At 40.2% G+C, this 22,607-nt stretch overlaps 2 protein-coding genes across 2 annotated transcripts; one reads left to right on the top strand and one right to left on the bottom strand.

The window, feature by feature from the left end:
- Positions 1-3,638: 3,638 nt before the first annotated feature.
- echdc3 (enoyl CoA hydratase domain containing 3) lies at positions 3,639-10,915 on the top strand. The gene is made up of 6 exons (XM_006780949.3): positions 3,639-3,829; positions 7,289-7,410; positions 7,485-7,582; positions 8,148-8,348; positions 8,969-9,147; positions 9,960-10,915. Exons 1-6 carry the CDS (start codon positions 3,639-3,641, stop codon positions 10,111-10,113), a joined length of 945 nt encoding a protein of 314 aa, XP_006781012.3. The 3' UTR covers positions 10,114-10,915.
- Positions 10,916-13,489: 2,574 nt separating this feature from the next.
- On the bottom strand, positions 13,490-21,521 carry kcnj8 (potassium inwardly rectifying channel subfamily J member 8). The gene is made up of 6 exons (XM_006780948.3): positions 20,990-21,521; positions 19,586-19,734; positions 18,621-18,781; positions 16,471-16,610; positions 15,778-15,994; positions 13,490-15,622 (listed from the first exon to the last, which is right to left on the bottom strand). The coding sequence occupies exons 1-6, from the start codon at positions 21,334-21,336 to the stop codon at positions 15,371-15,373; spliced, it is 1,266 nt and encodes a 421-aa protein (XP_006781011.2). The 5' UTR covers positions 21,337-21,521; the 3' UTR covers positions 13,490-15,370.
- Positions 21,522-22,607: the final 1,086 nt, after the last annotated feature.

The following is a 22,607-nucleotide window of genomic DNA, read 5'->3' as shown; positions in this document are numbered from 1 at the left end:
CTCCAACTTTTCAAGGGCTATTTTATTACCATTGTGGGCTGTTATAGACCCCCCTCGGCAAGTAGTGAGGCTTTAGTTTCACTTAGTAAAAAACTATCTACTTTAGATTTTAATGAAATTGTGCTGGCCGGAGATTTCAACTGGGACTGGTTGTCCTCTGCCTCAGACAGTTTTAAATCCATCTGTGATTCATATAATCTCACACAACTAATTTACAGCACAACTTGTCCAAATCTTAAATGCCCAGAAAAGTCATCACTTATTGATTTATTTTTAACTAATATGCCGTATAAATATTCTCACACTGGGGTTTTCACAAATGATATCAGTGACCACTGTGTGGTAGCTGTAGTCAGACAATCGAAGCTCCCAAAATCAAGGCCACAAATAGTTTTTAAACGAGATTTTAAGCATTTCTGTGAGCAAGCTTTCTTTCATGATTTATGGGACTGTAACTGGAGTAGAATCTACCTGATAACTGATCTTGAGCTGGCATGGAATTATTTTTATGACACTTTTATCAAAATTATAAATAAACATGCCCCCATGTGCATTTTTATAGTAAAATGTAGAAACAACCCTTGGTTTTCTCCTCAGCTCTCCAGTCTACTCAAAAAAAGGGATGCTGCCTACGCAGGCCAGAAAAACTAAATCCGAATCGGATTGGCTGATTTTTAGACAGCTCAGAAACTGTTCAACTTCCTTAATTAAAAAGGCCAAATCAGAATTCTATCTTTCAAAAACTACTAAACATTTGAATGATCCTAAAAAATTCTGGAAAATAATAAAATCTTCTTATGGGGACATAACTACAAATGAGATGCCAACTTTTGTTGTAAAATACTCCTGCACTTTAACAGAGAAATGTGACATTCTAAACTGCTTTAATGAACTTTTTGTTTCTTCAGGATCTCTATTTGAATCTTTATATCCAGATTTAAAACAGCTTAATCAACAAAAGGCTCTCTGCAACCGCTCAAACTGAATCTGTGGTCCAACCCTTCAGTTTTTCTCCGCTAAATGTTTTTGAGGTCCACAGGGCTTTAAATCTGTTGGATCTAAATAAATCTGCAGGACCAGATCAACTTGATCCCTATTTTCTTAAGTTGGCTGCAGATTTTATAGCAGAACCGATAACTTACATTTTTAATCTTAGCCTCTCGAACAGTGAGATCCCTGTAATATGGAAATCTGCCTATGTTCTCCCTTTGCTGAAAGGAGGTGATCCTTCAGATGTTAATAATTACAGGCCCATATCTAAATTGTGTGTTCTAGCAATAGTTCTAGAAAAGTTCATTAGTGAACAACTGAAAGACTTGGACAAAAATTCAGTTCTTTCCCAACATCAGTCAGGATTCAGAAAACAACACAGCACAATAACTGCTGCTATTAAAGTGGTTAATGACATCGCTGATTCAATGGACTGCAAAAAATACTGTGATGCTCTTTTTCTTGACTTGTCAAAGGCTTTTGATACAATTGACCATGCTATTTTATTAAATAGACTAAACAATATTGGTCTATCTGTAAATGCTGTAAGTTGGTTTGCAAATTACTTGTCAGCAAGAAAACAATGTGTCCATGCTGCTGGGTCTTCTTCCTCTTTTCTCCCAGTATCCAAAGGAGTTCCACAGGGCTCCATATTAGGGCCATTGCTATTTTCTCTTTACATAAACAACCTTTGTGATAATTTGTCAAATGCAGCATTTCATCTTTATGCAGATGATACAATTATTTATTGTTTATACCCTTCAGTTGAACAAACCCTGCAATTTCTGCAGTCTGCCTTTGATGTAGTTCAGTCCCATTTAACTCAACTTAAGTTGGTGTTAAATCCAGAGAAATCCAAGTTCATGTTATTCTCAAACGGCAAAGAGTTGTTAGCTACGTCTCCTAATGTTATATGGTAAATGGTAAATGGCCTGTATTTATATAGCGCTTTACTAGTCCCTAAGGACCCCAAAGCGCTTTACATATCCAGTCATCCACCCATTCACACACACATTCACACATTGGTGATGGCAAGCTACATTGTAGCCACAGCCACCCTGGGGCGCACTGACAGAGGCGAGGCTGCCGGACACTGGCGCCACCGGGCCCTCTGACCACCACCAGTAGGCAACGGGTGAAGTGTCTTGCCCAAGGACACAACGACCGAGACTGTCCAAGCCGGGGCTCGAACCGGCAACCTTCCGATTACAAGACGAACTCCCAACTCTTGAGCCACGATCGCCCCCATATGAAGGACGGAAGGCTCAGGGTTGAGTAATCAGCATCATGGGCTCATCCGATTAGAATAAGAATAAGCAGTCGTCTAATCATTCACGGGGTTCTCCTTTTATTCTCCAATCAATAATTCTCAAATCAATGAAGCAAAGAAGGAAGGAAGGAAAGACACACATGGACTGCCAATGCTCTGCTGCCGCCCCGTGTGGGAGTGAAGAAAGAGTGAGCCAAAAGTAAATGCAGTCCTTATATAATGTGTGACAGGTGAGCGCAATTAAGGACAAGCACCACACCCAATCAACGGTGAGAGAACTAAACAAGGTGCATCTGGTGAAGTGAGTGGGTGTGCTGGGATGTGCTAAAAGGTGGGTCTTTACAACACCTAAGATTAAAATAATTCAAGGAAGAATTTAAGGTTTCTCCCTCCAAGTGAGAAAACACTTGATTCATGCAACTTTTTTACCTTTATTGGATTATGGTGACCTGCTTTCTATGAATGCACCTGCCCACTACCTAAAGACGTTGGATACTGTGTACCATTGTGCTTTACGTTTTATTATTACTGGCGATGGAAATCGTGTACATCATTGTTCTTTGTATGCTGCTGCTAAATGTCCATCTTTACATATTCGCAGACTCTCCCATTGGTTGATCTTTATCTATAAATCTCTCCTTGGGCTGGTTCCATCTTATTTATGTGTTTCTATGTGTAAAAACCACAACCAATACAGCCTTCGTTCTCAAAATATCATACAATTGATTGTCCCAAAAATCAGAACAGAATTGGGGGAAAAGGCTTTTAAATACGCTGCCCCTGCTTCTTGGAATAATCTGCAGAAGGAACTGAAATTATCAGAATTGGTTACCTTGGGAGAGTTTAAGTCTGTCTTAAAGGAACGAGAGAATAACTCTTTTACTCAGTGTGATTGTTTTTAATGTACTCTTAATTTGATCTGTTATTGTATATTTTACACATGTTGGTATGGGATATTGTATTTGTTTTAAATGTTATATACTTATGTGGTATGTGTATTACTGTATTTTGACTTTTGTTGCCATGATTCCAGGTCTCTCTTGAAAATGAGATTTTTAATCTCAAGGAGATTTTTTACCTGGATAAATAAAGGACTAATAATAATAAAAATGACATCATCGCCTAATTTGCATAATTGGTCATGCTGATGTAATTGTAACTTACGCTGTTGGAGAGGGTTAGGGTTACTTTAGCGTTACTTCATGTCTCTTCCACGTCGTGGAACATTTGTCGCTAGTCGCTTTTTAGAAAAAAAAAGTCGCTAAGGGGGTCTGAAAACTCGTTAAATATAGTGACAAAGTCGCTAAGTTGGCAACACTGTGAATTTCGTGTTGTGCGCATGCGTAGAAACAACGGGTAGAATAGTTTGTCAGGTGGGATGGATTCTCAGAACACCGGAAGTGAGCGTGAAGGCGAAGCGGCCACGGGCAAGATGGCACGGAGCGTACTGTGTACATGCCTCGGTGTGCTTCAACTAGGCAGGAAAACCGCGCTGCTGTCCGGCGCTCGTTTCTACTCGCAGAGCGAAGCGGAGCCGCTGACACTGAAGCAGCAAAGCGACGGAATAAGGTGCAGCTAGTTACCGTATCTGGTCCCTTATACAGATGCACAACAATTATTGAGCAAGACTGTCACAACAGCAGTTTGTTGTAGTGATCCGTACAGTGCCTCAGTTTGTGTGTCAGACCAACACGTACACACAAAGTACACTCGGGATGAATATTACGTCAGTGAAAAGCGGTTAAAATGTCTGCTATTCTGAATTGGAAACAATGGGGAACATGTTTTCAGGTTATTGGTTTAATTTAAATGCACAAAAGCAACAACGTCCGTTGTTCCAGATCTACTAGCGTTTAGATCAACTGGCGTTGGTCGAACAGATGTGTGGCAGACTTGCGTTTCAGGAGCTGCTACCGACAAATCAGCAAAAACACGCCAAATGTGTCATCTGTGACACTTGTGAGGTTATCTCAAACACACTCCGTCAGTCTTGATGCCGTTGAACAACAAAATGTTTAAAAATGTGGCGAGTTTACCTGGTGATATTGTCATGCGCGACGCGATCGCGAAAACAGCAAACAATTAACACCACGCCGATGTTGTTCACAGGACAGCAAGAGTAAACGATCGGGAGACTCTTGTCGTCGTTATCGTTCCCCTCGCACGTTTTATTTCTCCGGTTTCAGCGTTTTTGCTTCACAACTAAAGCGAGCAGTTTACTTTGTGCACTAACATGGAGTCGAGTCAACCAGCGCCACCTCTGGCCAAGTGCCACAGCCTACAGCCAGATCAACTTGTGACACACATCTGCAGCACGTTTGAATTCGTTTCATGCACATTTGTACCTTTCAACTGTGTCCGTTTGTGCGTCATGCAAATAAACCTTTGTCATGAATGAAATGACACTAATATTTCACTAGTGTTGTAACATCACATGTCGTTAGCGTAGTCTGCCTGTGTCTTTTCTCTGCGAACAAACATTTTAGAGTTGCTTGTTATATACAGTCTGCATAAGTATGGTTAATCTATTAAACATTTGTAAGGAGATGGCAGTTACTGTGAATGTACAGCAGGTGATTAGTAATAAACAGTCAGACAATGACTCTGACAATCTCATCCAATCTTGCAGATTGAATGCACTTTCTGCAGAAAGTGGTACCACACAGTGTGTGTGGACTTCCCCTGTGCAGAAGGCTAAATTGTTGCTAAATAAACAGAAAAAAGTGATCTCTGTTGTCTTTGCTTACTGATTGTTTTTAGTGTTGACAATCCACATTGCTGGGATTGCATCTTTCAACATGTTTGTGGGTAGATCTGAATGTACCAGGGGTAAGTGCAGCCACTCAGCCTCTACTCAATGTGATCATAGCAGCAGGTGCAGATGTGTCACAAGTTAATCTAGTAGTAGGCTGTGGGATTTGGCCACAGGTGGCAGCAGTGGACTGACCTCCATTGGAGACTGCTCTAGCTGCTATGTGATAGTGGATCTGCTACAAGTTGAAGATCACATGCAAGTTTTGGAAATTAACCCTTGTATTATGTTGAAAAACAAAAAAGTGACATTGATTTAGTTGCGGGTCATTTTGACCCGTACTGTGTAAATCCACTCAGAATTGTCAAGAAACTGCAATAAAACAATAGCAACTTTATTTCCCATGAGATAAACATGTAGAACACAGACATGCAACAGTTAGACTTTCCATAACTATATAGGAACAATTTGGTTTTTCGTTCTTACAAACATATTTCTTTTGAACTTGCCCAACATTCTCAGTTTTTCAATGCTCAACATTTTCGATTTTGTCCACATGATGGACAGAATGTAACTGTGTGCTTTCTTCAGATGTACTTCTTGCATTTCTCACACGAAATGCTTGTTTCAAAACAGGAATCTTCCTAACTTAGATTTAAAACAAAAGATTTCTACGTCTCCTCCAGTCCCAAAAACAGATGACAAACCAATCGACACACCTGAGTCACTGACTTTCTTAAATCCACTCACTCTCACTGGCTCTGTTTATTACTAATCACTGTGTAACTGCTGTGAATTCACAGTAACTACCAACTCTCCAGCCATGTTGATGGATTGCCTATATTGGCTGGAAATATTCATTTCCAGAGAAAAGTCACAGGCAGACTCTGCTTACAGGATGTGATGTGACAACACTAATGAAATATTGATGTGTCATATTTGTCCAAGGCGTATTTCATAGTTATGGAAAAAGAGAATATTAAAATCATGATGGTGATTTCTATGACTTTGTGTATATAACTTGGAATTTTGTACAAATGTAGGCCAATAGGAAATATATGATATCATTTCATTCTTTTCAAAGGTTTATTTGCATGACGCACAGAGACAATTGAAAGGTACAAATGTGCATGAAACGAATTCAAACGTGCTGCAGATGTGTGTCACAGGCTGATCTGGCTGTAGGCTGTGGCACTTGGCCAGAGGTGGCGCTGGTTGACTCGACTCCATGTTAGTGCACAAAGTAAACTGCTTGCTGTAGTTGGGAAGCAAAAACGCTGAAACCGGAGAAATAAAACGTGCGAGGGGAACGATAACGACGACAAGAGTCTCCCGATCGTTTACTCTTGCTGTCCTGTGAACAACATCTGTTGGGTCTGTCTAGCACAGGCCCACATCGGCGTGGTGTTAATTGTTTGCTGTTTCCGCGATCGCGTCGCGCATGAGACAATCACCAGGTAAACTCGCGACATTTTCAAAATTTTGTTGTTCAACAGCATCAAGACTAACGGAGTGTGTTTGAGATAACCTCACAGGTGTCACAGATGACACATTTGGCGTGTTTTTGCTGATTTGTCGGTAGCAGCTCCTGAAACGCAAGACTGCCACACATCTGTTCGACCAACGCCAGTTGATCTAAACGCCAGTAGATCTGGAACACCGTCCCAAAAGCTCGAAATCTGAATTTTATGAGCAACAACGTGAACATTATACTGTCTGTAATGTCCAGACCATTTTTTTCTGTTTTTCTCCTGTCTTTACCCACTATGATGTCAACACAAAATGAAGTTTTTAAAATATGTTTTCATGTATTAAGGAAAAGAAGTTCTCCAAACGTACCTGGTCCTGTGTGAAAATGTATTTGTGTCCTAAACCTAATAACTGGTTGTGCCACCATTGGTACAGTGACTTTGTTTCTCAGCTGTTTCTTTACATCATCTTCATCAGGCTCTATTTAAGTGATTTCTCCATTCAGCAGGTCTGCTGGTATTCAGACCTTTCTCTAAAATTATAATTTATTTGATTATCTGAAACATTTAAGTGTGACAAATATTCAAAAATTAAGAAATCAGGAAAGGGGCAAATATCTATTTACGACACTCTACATCATCACCTTCAGCCAAATCAAAGATGGGAAATAAAAGAAAGGAAAAAAGGTGGCAGACGCCTATATTACAGAATCATTTTAAAGATGATTTCTGTAACCTTGGTGAAAATTGTTCTGAAATATGTTAAAGAAATGTATAAAAAAATATTTTTTTTCTTCTCGTCTTCAGGAGAATAATACTAAACAACCCCAAGAAGAGGAATGCTTTGTCTCTGTCCATGCTCGAGTCTCTCCGAGAGAACATCTTAGCTGATGTTGACAGCGATGATCTCAGAGTTGTCATCCTATCAGGTTGGTGTTTGTCTATTACGTGTGTGACCGAGAGAAAGCCAAATGCCAGTCTGACCTTGTTATGTGTATTTCAGCCAAAGGTCCGGTGTTTTCCTCTGGACACGACCTGAAGGAGCTGACATCTGCTCAGGGTCGAGAATATCACACAAAGGTGTTTCATACCTGCTCAGAGGTCAGTTAGTGTTTCTCTGTCTTCTTGTCTTGTCATTCACTAAAACGTTTATTGATAATTTTGTGAATTAAAATGTAATGAATCATGCCATGCATATTAAAACAACTGCAAAATAAAAACAGATGTTTTCAGACAGTTTATGTGACCAAAAAGCCAAATGTGCTTAGTTTAAAATAACATGAAAAACAGACAAACTTTATATATAAGGTGGACTTTGTTATCAAAACCACTGATTGCCCTGTCAAAGATTGATCTATCCACCTCAGCTTCTTTGGTTTGTTTGTTTTGTGTTTTTACTGTAACTGCAGCTTACATGCTGACAAATCACTGTAATTTTTGCTTTGTTACAGACACTCAGGTACAGTTCTGGTCACAAGTTTCCATTCATTCATCGTGGGCATGAATGTCATGGTTATTTTGAGCTTTGAGCTGAATTTTGCGACTTGTGTAAATCCATTATTCTCCTTAGAACAATTCAAAGAAATCACTTTGGAAACATCAGATCTCCACTATAAATATGAAGGAAAAACTTTTTAAATATTATGATTTGCGCCCTGTGCTGCAGGTGATGACGCTGATACAAGACATACCTGTTCCAGTGATCGCCATGGTGAACGGTGTTGCCACAGCAGCCGGATGCCAGCTTGTTGCCAGTTGTGACATCGCTGTGGTGACGGAGAAGTCCACCTTTGCTACTCCGGGTGTCAGCGTGGGTCTGTTCTGCTCGACGCCGGCGGTGGCCATTGGCAGAGCGGTGCCAAGAAAGGTGAGAGCGCTCCTCCGTTTATTTTTGGTTTTATAGTTTCATTCGATGGAAACTTTTAGATTTTCTTCTGGTTAGGACTTGGAAAAGTTCATTATTCACATGACATTATGCGAAAGATCAAGATAATATCAGAAATGATCATAAACCGAAGTCATTTAAAAAACATCTGCTTTTTAAAGGCTGTTTTTTGTTTATTCTCTTTAATAATCAGTTATAACATTTTTGTTTTGTGTTTTGAAGGTTTGAGTAATTACAGTCACCACGAGTAAATTAAAGGTCCACAAGGTCCTTTTTAAATCTTTATTTACACCTTGTCTGAGCTTGGTCTATAAATGAACATCGTGAAAATTATTCAACAGAAAAGTTCTCAGTTAAACCCTGTTTTCTACGAGGCACTCATGAAAAACAGGAAGCTGTCCTCTGGAGTTTATCAGTCTGTCTGTCATTCAGCTCTGAATCACTTGAAGTCAGTATCACTTTTGGATTTTGATTCTTCTAAGAGGACACGTGTTCAGAACATGTTGTCTCTCTTTGGATCTACTCAATTGTGAACAAACATCCTTAGTATTCTAGTATTTAGCTCTAATCAATACACACCTTCCTTTCCTTCTTTTAAACAGGTTGCTATGGAGATGTTGTTCACAGGAACTCCCATCTCAGCCCATGATGCTTTGCTCCACGGTCTGGTCAGTAAAGTGGTGCCGGAGGAGCAGTTGGAAGAGGAAACATTAGCCATCGCCCAGCGTATCTGTAAAGCTAGCCGACCTGTTGTAGCCCTCGGAAAGGCCACTTTCCAAAGGTGAGAATTTACAGTGTGTAAACTGACAGACAGTTTCCATGACAATAATTTCATAGGAATTAGTGATGGGATTTCCGGCTCTTTTTAGAGAACCGGCTCGTTCGGCTCGGCTCACTAAAAAGAGCCGGCTCTTTCAGCTCCCAACCGGCTCTTCAGGTTGTTTTGTTGCTTTAATTCATTTATTATTAACAACAATATAAAATTATGCACAAAAGGAATTACTAATGTAAAAAAAAGAGGTTTTATTTATATATGTTTCTATATAAATATATATTGTGGCCCCTAGAGACAAAGCATGTACAAACTCCAAAACACATTGCTGACTTTCCAAAACAGAGCTACCTAGATCACTTAAATTACACAATTGAAAGCATATGTGTATTGTTTGTGTATTTATACACAAGCACTCATATATATTCAAATAATTAAAAAAATGTTCATTTACTTGTTACTACCACGCACCAAATCCGGTCGTTGGTACTTCTTGGCTTGTGTAGCCACTAGGTAACAAAAGCTCAACACTGCGCCCTAGCGTGTTTTGGAGATTTTACGTGATTTGAAGTTTGTACGTGTTTTGTCTCTAGGGGCCACCGTAAATATACTTTTATTTATTCACTCCACATAAAATGTAATAAATAAATCATAAAATACAAAAACCAACTATCTACATTTGAACTTTTAACTATTTAAATTTTCATCTTTTTCCTTTTAAACAAATTTAAAGTGAAACAACACAAAACACTGCAAACCACAATACAATTAAATATAAATTAAAATATGTGGTGTTTGTTTCTGTCTGTTTTCTTCCTAAGACAAATGGCTCAAGGTCGCGATGCTGCGTATGCCACCGCTTCAAAGGTGATGGTCGACAACTTGGCTCTGAGAGACGGGCAGGAGGGGGTCCGCGCCTTCATAGAGAAACGCAAACCAGTGTGGAGCCATAAAGCAGAAAAAGCCCACAACTGACTGAGTTTTAGCAAATTATACAATGATCATGTGATTAATATTGACAGGAACACATGATTAGCACTCACTGGTGAGTTGAGTAATTACCACCAGCCTTCAGTGAATGTGTCGGCTGTGCTGTTTCATGTTCTCTGAGGATTTCTTCCTGTTCACCGTATAGAAAGATGATGATGATCCATTGTGTGCCTTAAACGCTGCTGTGAGAGCAATGAGAAGGAAATATACTGTTGACTAAGATGGTGGATAACAAAATTGACATAATAGATAAATGCTGCTTTCTGTCCAATTTTAGATGGATTAAATGAGGTTAAGAATGGAAAGAGAATCTTAATGTTGAGATGAGCTACATCTAAGCTCTGTTTGCTAGACTGTAAATCCTAAACAGAAGCTGAAGTTTGGATCTTTGAGCAAAATTACTTTTTTTTTCAGATCCTGGTTTAATTAGTTCTGGATTTGTAATTTGAAATAAGTAGAAGATTATAAAAATTAATAGTCTTGACACAAAACTATAATATTATAATTCAATAAGCTTGTTGAAATACAACACTCTACTTCAGTAGCTTATAGAGGTATGAAATGTTGCCAGTATTTCAGTAAAAAATTAATAACAACATAACTACAACATAAATCTAAAAAATGAAGTATTTTTAGGGATTTTCTTGGTCCTGTTATACATAATCCTCACAATGACTGATGTTTGTCCATCACCTTTTATTGTGCCAGCTTTTTGTTAAGTGGTGTTTGTGTTAGTTTCTGTTGTTTTGGTTAAAATTGTGCATTAAAATTAAAACTCACATATGGATTTATTTACGCAAAATTTAAATCAAAGTGGTTAGAATGAAAACCTTGTTCACAAAATCAATGTGAGGCCCCTGTGGAGGAGATAAACTGTCCAATCTGTGATCAGTGTGCAAAACACATATTTTCGTGGTAGAGCCCACACAGGCGCTGTAGCAGGATACACTCTGTACAAAAACACAACTTTTTCTCAGCGCGATCGAGTGACATGTGACACGCAGCCGGTCTCAGGACTGTCGGCGTCCTGTCGCTCAGCTGGAGTTACCAGGGTGACCGTGATGTCACAAAGCCAGCTGCCTGCAGGTGGTCAAAGAAGTCATTGACACAGAGAGCGGAGCAAGACGTTATCAGAGTCCAGCTTCGCTCATCATTCTTGTTTTCTCAAGGTTTCATTGCTGCTACGCACACAGCAAAATCAGCAGTCTTAAATTAGCAATGTCAAAATGCAACGACTCTATCAGAGTTTATAAAACACAGTTATGTTTTATAAAGTATAGCTGACAGAGGCGGTGGTTTACGACACCAACTATCCGCCATCTATAATCCAGTGCTGAGATCCCTTCCCAGACACCTTAACGCCTACTCACATCCTGGGCCATTTGACCTCAGGAAATCACATGATGGGGGGCTAGGTTTCACGATGAGCTCATCCGAAACCTTGGCTGATTGTGACCTACGCCCGTTTTCACACCTTGGCTCGTGTGATTAGGTAGAGGATAATTAGGGGGTCCATTGTCCCTCCTGAGGGAATACTCCCACAGGGTTTAAATCTGGGATTCTCCACCATTTGACCCTAGAACTGAAGAAGCTTCTCGGATGAGAGGTGAAACGTCTTCAAGCATCTTAAAGAAGTCCAGATGCTTTTTTTCCCCAAGCTCCTTAGACTACGCTGACCTGGATGACTGAGAACCTTGACAAACAAGTTACAATCCAAAAAAAGGAATTATATATTATATATGCATTCTAATTCTGAGTTTATTTATCAATTAAATAGAGTAAAATATGCACACTTAAATGTATAAATAATGCTCTTCACGGAGTAATTTAGCCTGTAGTGTTAATCTCATATAACACTACCCAGTGTTGGTCAGTGTTAAATCCTGACTCAATTTAGAGTCAATTTAACTCTTGTGAAAGAGTAAATTTAACATGGTGAAAAGAATGTCCGGAGTGTAGCCCTGTCCGAAATTATTCAGGTTTAGAGTATAAAGGAAAACGGGGGGGAACTCATGGTTATAAAAGTGGTTAAAATATATAAAGTTGATAAAAGGTTTAAAAATCATATGCTTGGTTACCACGGTACTTCATTTACAGTTGTAAGAGTTCAATGAATAAAAGGATTTCATGATTTAGAGTTAATTTATATGCTGTGTCCAAATTCAGGGAAGGATGCTCCGAAGAATCCTACCTACGTCATGTAGGTAGGATTCTTTGACGGCCGGGTAGGATGAACTTGAGAAGCTGGCCTTCGTTCAAGTCTGCCCTTAATTCCACACATTTCTGGTCGTTCACACCACAGCATGAAAACTGAAAAATGGACCAACAAATGTTGCTCCGTGTGTTGTGTACTGTTTTAATTTCCAAGGAGCTACAAAACCAGTATAAACGTCGCCGGCATGTTTGGTACCTTAGGCTCATCAGAGCCAGTCATATCTAGGTAAAATAATCTACCCTAAACTACACGCATTTAGGAATTATATAGCTAGTTTAACAGATAAGTCCTTTTTTTTTCTTTTTTTTACTTAGACCTGGTTTAATTCTGGTATAGAACCAGTCGAATATTTGTATATCCAACTGCAGCTGTGAGACCATAGCAGGGGTCACCAGCCTTTTTAAAACTGAGAGCTAGATTAAATTGTGAACAGCTTGGTTCATCTCCAAAAGTTGATTCTGTTCATCTGGACGTATCGTTTTGTGGGAGAAACGTTTCGTCACTCATCCAAGTGACTTCTTCAGTCTCAGCTGACTGCAGGTTTCCCCAATCTTATAAACAGCACATTTGCATAATGACTGAAAGCAGCCCACTGAGGGAACAATGGGCTGGGAGGTCAGTTCCTTAATCATAATTATGCAAATTCTCATGACCATTGATCAACAACCACTGACCAAAACCCAGAGGGTTTACTTTCCTGGATAATTGAGAATGCATCAAGAAGCTTCGTTCATCTTTAGTTATATGATAATAACAATTCTATCTTGATATGCTATGTCTTATCACAGGTTAATTTTTCAAAAATACTAATAATTTAAGAAAGGAAAGGGCTACATGTCAACATCCAACTCTTTATTTCTATTAATCTCTTACTTCGTTCCTACCTGATTGACATGTTTAGGAATTATGAGTGATTGGCTCACTGTAGTGGTAAAAGTTGCTACCAATCAAATTAGGACATCGTAAAGTTAAAACAAAACACAACTGACTGTTTTATATTATATCTAATATATATTATGTAATATATATATGTGCCACCGGGGACTCCTTTAGGACCATCGCATTCAGTTTCAGGGTTTCTGCATTTGCTGCTCAGTGACAGACAGACAGTGAAACCACATTCATGTTTTGCATTTGCATCATTTGCATACATAACTATTTATTCTCAAACAACACAAAGACAACCATACGTGAAAAATACACAAATCAGTACCATACGGTGAATGACTTCCATGACTTCTCATTAGTAGTGATTGTGAACTTAATTAGAAAATATTACTTAAGCAGTACGTCTACCCTTACAACAGCCAGGTGTTTTTGCGTACTGCTGTTGTGATAATACAGCATGCACGGTTTATGGAAGATTATGGAAATGAACTGGAAACTGGAACCAAGCGGAACAAGTAGAGATACAGTGAAGGCAAACATGTCAGTAATGCTGATGCGACAGCTGGTTGATTTCACATGAAACTATTTGTGGTCTCAAAACTGGCAAAAGAGGATTGAGCTGATGGTGAAGGATAAAGAAGGACTCTGAATGTATCACAACACCTATGCAGTAAACAGTAAAAGTGAACACATCCCAGTCTTTTCCCCCTCTGCACAGTGCACACCAGGGCTACAGTAAATCTACTTCAAAGCTGAAATAATCTTTTATTTTCACGAGACATTAACATGCTGATTTTTAAAATAAACCATTAAGGTACAAAAGGTTCAATGCAACCTCTCGTTTGTCCAGAGTGAAATCTTCAGATTGCTTTCTCTGTCTGCGGATCATTACAATAAGTGGAACACATCAGCTGGGTCATGGAGCGTCTTGTCTTCTGAGTGGAGAGAACTGGTGACTGAAGTTGAGACCAGGCACGTCACACAGAAAAACACAAAGGGTATTGTGTGTGTTTAAGAATATACTATTGCTGCTATTCTGAGTATCTGATGTGCAGCATCATTGAGATAAAGGTATAGAATTGCTAGTGTGGGTTAACAAAGAAAACGGGGGGCAACGACAAGAAAGACGGATTTAGACAATCTGCATTCTTTCTAATGGCCAGCAGGGGGCAAAAGAAGGTTTCAGAGAAAAGTCCAGCTGAGCTGAAGTCTATAGAAGTGATCCTGACTTCATTAGTGAGCTTAGTGAACACTTTCCTGTTATTTAATAACTTTCAGAGCTTATACAATACAACATGACAGTCATTATATAAGTTAAGGACCGATTATGGTCACCGCATTGGTCATGTCTCATCCACAGCTCTGTTTTACAGTGCACAGGTATTCAATGTATTTTTCTAAATGATAGGGGAAGACGAAACCTCTGCATCAGTGGTGCTGGTGTAACTTAAAACCAGAACAAGCAGGAAGATTATCTTCCTATGTGTAATCTGTGACTCTCTGAGCTTGTGTACTGATGCATCACTGAAGTGATGGTCAAACCAATACAGTCGTCTGCAAAAAGCCTGATCCATGTTTTATCATCCTTATGGACTCTAATGAGGACCATAATTTACAGAAGGAACATAAAACTTATACAAGTCATTGAGTCCAAAAACCCAAAAGAAAAGTGTTTACTGACGTCAGTTTTGAGGCTTTAGCCAAGATCTGGGAGCCAGAGAAGTAGCCCCCTGATGGCCATGAGAAAGAATGCAGGCTAAAGCCACTTTTGCACGTTTTATACTGTAGTGTTTCAGAATGAAAAGCGCTGTATGTCATTTAGAAATCAGTTTAAGCTCACACAACCAATTCTGCAGTTTCCATCCGTCTCTTATCTGTTTTAGTATCTGCTTTCTGGGTTTCTGTCAGCGCAGAGGAATATTACTTTAACTGCTTAGAGATCACAAATGTAATCTGAACACGACCCATTTTAAACCATGAACGTAAACACAGGGAACATTAACAGTGAACGTGTCGAGACACAAGTCTAGATATGCCAGTGAAAAGAATGAGTCCAATTAGAGAGACAGATGCACCAACACCCAGGATCTTCCTCCCCACCAGGAAGAGCAGTGGAGCCAGCAGACGGTAGGCCTCATGTCAGGTGACGGCGTTCAGGTTCTGGCCTCCATCGGTCGGGGTAAAGAACTGGACTTTAGGCACGGCGAGGCCTGAGTTGTTCCTGCGGAGACTCCCGCTGCTTCCTGCACCTTTGCGCATGGAGTTGTTGCGTCTCATGGAGTTGCGCTTCCTCAGTGAGTTCTGGTGCGAAAGCTCACTCTTCTGGAGGGTTTGGATTAAGATGGACGGCTTCTCATCCAGTTCTCTGGAACTGCAGCATGGCGTCGCAACCTGCAGGAGGAACAAGAGAACATGTTATGAACATCTCTTAAACCAAGTTCACCAGTGGGAAGAGACACTGACCCAAATCAATGTTTTGCTGTGACTGATGATGATGATGATAATGAACAAAAGTCCACCAGGATCTTTTTTGTTTTAGCGTTTACCTTGACTGTGTTGCCAAATTTGGAGTAGTCGACAGAATACACGCCCTCCTCCTCTGTTACTATGGGAACGAAGCGGTGGCCCCACTGGATCTCCTCGGAGACGTAGGAAGTCCGTGCCTGCGTGGTTATGCCCGTCGTCTCCACAACTCCCTCCAGGATGACAATCACCTCCAGGTCGCTGCACTGCAGCTCCATGGCTGACAGGTCGTACAGCGGGCTGAGGGCAGAGTGGGGGGAGTCCAGGTTTAAATATCAGAGTATGTCAGAGTATGTACAGGTGATACATGGTTTCTGTTTTAGTTGTTTAGTTAAACTGTAAGTCTGTGTTTGTCCAGCAGGTGGCGGTAGGGCATAAACAAGTCTCATCTTCTTATCTCACACTCTTACACTGTGACCCTTCCACAGTTTGCTTTCTTAAACTACTTTATTACTTTTATGAGTTTTCTTTTTCCAGTGATTAACTTTTAAAAAGAACTAATGGTAAAACAATTACTTTGGATTATTTTTAAAGCAAAAGCAGCCAAATGCCAATATTCTCTCCTCTCTGTCATTTTCTGTTAATCATAAATCAGCCGAGGGGCTTTCTGGTTGATAACACATCACATATTATCTGTTTGTGTGGACTGTGGAGAGCACAAAGTGGGGTTTAGTCAGGTGTAATAAAGCCACAGCCTCCGTGATGTGTTTCTGGACCTGTTTTTGTCGATGACGTGGCAGATGATGAGCGGGGCGAGGAGGAACAGGCTGTTGCTGCCCACAGCGCTCTCTGTCTGCACATCGATCTGATGGATGGGGATCACCTCCCCCTCTGGTGTGGTTGTCTTCCTCACAACCTGCAAGCAGACAAAGTGTAGTCCTAATTAACTAACAGCTCGATTAAACCTGAGAATTCGAGTGAATTCTGGAGTAGTTAAAAACCAACCACATTGTTAGACATATTAGACTTCATATGTAACTGATATCACCCAGGGCCTGATCCTGTTCAAGCCAAGTCCTTCAAATAAAACTTGATACAACCTCAATTCCTAACTCTACTTAGCTGTACTGACCAATCTGCAAAATGTTGCATCTACAAATTGTGGAACAATTTCAGAAGAAAAAGGTGAATAATTAGAATATTTATTTTTCTATGTACAGTAAATAAAATCAAAAGATTCAGAGAATTTGGAGAAATCTCTGTGCGTGAGGAATGAGGCTGAGAATCAGTGCTGGATGCCCGGCACATTGCACTAATGCATGGGCTCTGGTCTGCTGAGCAACTAAAATCCTCCATCAGACTAGAATCAGACATCATTAATGTCCCGAAGGTCTAGCAGTTGCTCCCCAGATGATCCCAGATGTTTACAGACTGTAGTTAAAAGAAGACAGTGTTTTCCAACTTTTTTTAGACATCCTATCAAATTAAAAATGAGCTCATATTTCTCTTATATTTTGAAATGCCACATTTGGTAAGTTTAAACACTTTCAGTGTCCACTGTGAATAAAATATGGATTTATGAGATTTGTGCACTTCGCATAGCATCCCAATATATTTGAAAGTGGGTCTGTAGATACTTGGGTGAGATAGCGACATCGAGGTAAATAGAGTCAAGCTGAAGATTTCTCCTCTTGCCCTTGTGTCATTACATTTTTACTGCAGCCCCTTATTTAAGCTTTCCTTCTTACTAAGCTACTTGTTGCTTTATTTTGGTAGATACTTCAGTGATTAGAGAGGTGGGGTATATCATCTGAAGTGAAGAAAAGTACCCGGCTGATCATTTCTGCATTTTTGTAGTGATTAATTACTAAAGTTGTGTTACATGAATAAATGTGGGTAACTTTCTTAGACTGGAGGTGCTCACGGAGATAAAACTGCCACAAACAGCTCGACCCACAGATGAAACTTCAGATCTGGTCAAAACGTCTTTCACATGTTGGTTCTTTATTCATTGAAAGAATAAAAAAAAAGTCGCACTTCAGTTTGTAATAGATGCAACAACTCTGATCATCACATAAGAAAAAAACACTCATGTAATAAAAGTTTTTCTTGTGTTTTCAATAATTCATTTTGATGTTCTGATGGTTTACTTGTTGAACTTTTGTCTTGTTGTTACCTGGAAAGAACTTACGGACCAAAAGTAGATCAGGAAAGGAGGAATAACATTTAATAATAGAAATTTCTAAACCCATGTTTGAGTTGCTCCGTTTCTTTTAAAAATGTGAATATTTCACTGAAACTTTAAACAGAATTATTAGAACTGATCCCAAAGATCATTTTAAAAAAGCATTATCTTTTGACTAAAGACCCAAACTAAAGACCCACCTTTCTGACCCCGCTTTCATTTTTTTGCCTGTAGGTTTACTGGATTGAGTCACATCAAAGTTTTAATCTGTGACTCTGAAATTTCTATTTCAGTTAACTGAACAAAAACACAAAGTATTTATTGTAAAAAAAATCTCTTGCAATACGTTCTAGGCCCACTAGGGGGCCGTGGCCCACACACGCCCAACACACAACATGTTATTTTGTTATTTGGGAGAGGTCTCATTTATATGTCTTAAAATCTTTGGATTGTGGTGCAGTGCTGTTTTCTCTTTTGTTTTTATCGTTTAGTTATGATTTGTATTTATTTTACTTTGTGTGTTTCTTCTGATTTTTTATCTTTATTTCTATGTACATATAAAATGAGTATGTGTAAAGCTATATAGGCGTATTTACAAAGTTTATACTTTCTATTTAAAAAGTGGCAGCTGACATTTTAGAGCAGCAATTAGCTGGAAAATGTCTCAGATTCATGTAGAAGAACACAAAAACATATGTTGAGCGAGTTTGATTTTACTGGTGGTTAAAACAAGAGGCTCACCTGTAACCTGACGGTCGCTCCAATGATCATGCTCTTCCTCAGATCCCCGATACGAATCATGAAGCACAGCCGGTTGTTCCGGACTGCGATCACGGCGTGGCGGCTGAAGATGAGCGTCTCTGCCCGACGGTTCGACTGAGCCGTCTTCATGAAGATACAACCTGAGGAGGTAAAACTCGGCAAGGTTAACCTGAGCAGGTGCGTCTATGCACGCATGAGTGTTTATAGGTCAGAATGGAACAAAGCACCGCAGTTCTTTTAACATGCCAAGAGTCAAAATGGCTTCACTGCCAGTGTTTGAGCGGAAAGGAAGATGTCATCTGAAACCTTTTTCTTCAAGTTAAAAATGAGTCCTGTAACCTATCTGACCCGAGAGTCAGAATCATACATAATTAAAAAGAGGGCAAAGGGTCACGCCGGAATTGTGCCCTGTAGAGCCAGGCTGCTTTAAACACGCAGGTCAGAAATGTTTTATGTTTCTTTTCGTCTCTTTCAGGAGAAATTTCACTTCAAAATAACTCAAAGGCGCTAAATTTAAAGACATCCAAAGTGCTTTGCTTCTCAAACAAAAGAAAACACTTTATTAGATATAGTTTTCTGGTATACTTTGAGCCCCAGACCACCACAGCCTACCTGAGCACTGTTGCTGACCATGATCATCTTTTTATAGCCACACCGCATCCATGCTTACAGCAGGATAATGTTTCATGCCACAAAGCTCAAATCTTAAACTGGTTTCTTTGACATGACACTGTGTGATGCTGTCATGTAAACATGAAGCAAAAGTCTCAGAGAAATGTTTCCAGCAGCTTGTGACTCTGTGCATGAAGAATTAAAGCAGCCCTGAAGTATAAACAGCATCCAAGGTGACAAAAACTGAGCGAGGTTGATATTTCTGTCTTATTTTAACCATCGATTTTCTGCTGATCCTTTTAGGTTTGAGGTAAACATTTCGTGCACCTTACCCAACATCACAGCATTGATGATGAGTCCCACAATGTTCTGCAGGATGAGGACGGTGATGGCGGTGGGACACTGCTCCGTTATCACACGTTCTCCAAAGCCGATGGTCACCTGAACCTCGATGGAGAACAGGAAGGCTGATGTGAACGACCTGCAGAGGGAGAGACAAGTTAAATCAGATATCCTGGGGGATAAACTATTGTGAAATATTCCTCTGGTGCTGCTAGACCTATCGCTTCATGGTTGAAATAAGCTTCACTGTGAAAGAAACAATGTAAAACCAGAAAAAAGGTAAAATAATTATTTTAGTTCAGCTCAGTTCACTCTTTTTCATTGAGGAGCATTTCGACAGCGCCCCCTGCCTTCCGCATCCTGAATCGCAACCAATTTCATGCACAATGGGCTTAACCTCTAACATCCAGGTCTTCATGGCTGATCGGGGTTAGGGATGGGGTCACAACCACCAAGCGGTCAAAATGCATGTGAGATACTTGATGTATCTCACATGTTTCAAATTCAAGTTTTTATTCAGTCTGATTAAACATATTACTAAAATGCACCCTAACCCTGAATGTCATTTATTCACATACATGTTGGATGTTGAGAAGTTAACAGGAAGTAGAGTTGCGGTCTTCAGATCAGGTCTGGTCAAACCCTGTTACTCACGACATTTGCTCCCCAACTACTTTTCCACAAGACTAATTCATAAAGCAAGAAATGATGACAAACATAGAAAAAAACAGAGCTGACCTCCAAAAATACTTTTGATGTAATATTCATGAAGGTCTTTTAATCACTGGTGCGTATATATTAAAAAGCACGTGAACAAGTCAATGTCCTGCAGTTGAAATTCAGACGCTTCATCGGTAAATTCAGAAGAGAAAACATTTTATGTGAAAAGGTTATGATGATTATGATTATGAGATTTAGGGAGTGTGGAAAATAAAGCAGTATTTCAATGGAAGATGGAACCACCACCTCAAGTGGTTCCCGATAATGGATTCTGATCATTTACAAGAAAGAAGCAAAGGCAAATTTCCTATTTGCCTTTCTGTCTTCTCCTTCACTGTGGTAAGGATTCATGGGGTGAGGGTGGATGCGCTAACATGGAAGTGCCAAAAAACTTTTCACCACATGCGATCTTTCTGCTTCTGCTCTTTTATTTGCCTGAAATAAACGCAGCAGAAGTTCTCTCATTCCCTCTTTTTTCTCTTCCACAGTTTAAAAATGGAGAATGTGAGCGAAGAGAAGAGGAGGCGGGTGGGAGCTGGGAGGTTTGGATCAAGTGCAGACGGAGACAGAAAGAATTTCGACAGAGCAAAACTTGACGAATTTACACCAAACACACTTTAACAACCTCGTTTTCTTGGAACAGGATACATGAAAGCACTCAGGCTTTTCCTTACTTCAGATTTTTTACGCAGTCGGTCATGTTTTCACGCGTAGGGTCCAGGTCTCCGTGCGCAAATGCCACCAGCCACCAGCTCATGGCGAACAGCAGCCAGCTGCTGACGAATGTCGTGGTGAAGATGACCAGCGTGAAGCGCCATTTAAGGTCCACCAGCGTGGTGAAGACGTCCTGCAGGAATCTCCCCTGCTCGCGGATGTTCTTGTGCGCCAAGTTGCACGAGCCGTTTTTGGCGATGAAGCGCGCTTTGTTCACGCGGTCCCTGAACACCGGCTTGCGGGGCATCCGGGAGACGAGCCCCGGGAGACCGAACTCCTCCGGGATGATGCTTTTCCTCGCCAGCATCTTCTCGTCCGCTTGCCGCTCCCGATGGCAAAGAAAACAGTCCTCAGTGCGTCTTTACGCACGGACGCAGCATGCCCACCAGCAGGGAAACGCTCAAAGACGAACGAACAGTTATACCTCCGTCGCCTTTCGGAGATGTTTCGGACTGAAGGCAGCGCGCCGCCTCTGCTCTGAGCCTCTGAGGGCTGGGACGGTCTCCACTCTGCTGTTGACGCACTTCCAGAGTCAAGACCCGCTCGGATCAGAGCGCTGCTGCCTTCAGGCCCCCCTCAAAGGCAGTGGGAAAGGGCAAAACCACCGAAACAGCCCGCTTTGGAAGGCCCTAGAATCTTTTTATCTTATAGGGTTTTTTGTTTTGTTTTGTTTTTTTTAAACTTTTTTGGCAGTTTTTTAAGCACTAAAACAGATGTCTCTTAAGTTCGGTCATTGTTTAACCCACTTTATCAAGAATGTGCATAAAGGGCTAATTTCATGCATATAAATATCAAAGAAACATGTAAAACAGTGAAGAGGAAAGTCGTCACATTTGGACCATTATTTGGCATTTTACAGAGGGGAGGAGCTACTCTTGTCTGTAATTGTAGCTCTTACTCAGGTTGGAGGCGGTAATCCTAACCCTACCTTCATTTAATGGAAGCCGAACAATCGGACCTGCAGGGAACTTTAGTTAGAGCTGGGCACAAAGTCAGCACTTTCCCTGCTAATCTACATCCATGAAACCAATCAAACTAGACTCAGTTGTCTTTAACTGTCTATAAAAACCTTTATATTTACCCGTCTTTTCTATCCAGTTTAAATTTGTCAAGCCACAGAGGTGTTCTCCAGGCAAGCTAAATTTTCCTATGGAACAACCCCATACAGCTATAGGATGGTTGAGAGGTGGGTGTCGGGTAAAGTAAGGGCAAAATTTCGATTGCGCCGCTATAATTCATGCAGGAATGACTCTTTGAGTTCAGGTAAAACAAAAACAAACATCAGCTGTTGATAAAAACCAGTGTCCAGTTTGACTGGTTTTGTGTTTCAATCTGTAAACACATCTTTTAAAATGAACACAAAAGCTCAAAAAGGAAAAGTTTATTAAGAACAACAAAAAAGAAAAAAAAAAAACACCTAACGGCTCTCATTTTCATATATTTTCTGAAATGTGTGCATTTTCCTAGTACATGTATTTGGATTTATTTTAGAAACAGTCATCAGGGGGCGCCATTTAGCAATTTATCACATCTAGTATTGAGGGTACCGTGACTCCTGGCCTGTGTCCTGAGGTAGGA

Source organism: Neolamprologus brichardi, chromosome 17 (assembly GCF_056152115.1).
Source record: "Neolamprologus brichardi isolate AB-2024 chromosome 17, ASM5615211v1, whole genome shotgun sequence".
Classification (NCBI taxonomy): domain Eukaryota; kingdom Metazoa; phylum Chordata; class Actinopteri; order Cichliformes; family Cichlidae; genus Neolamprologus; species Neolamprologus brichardi.
This window is presented reverse-complemented; position numbering and strand designations above follow the sequence as displayed.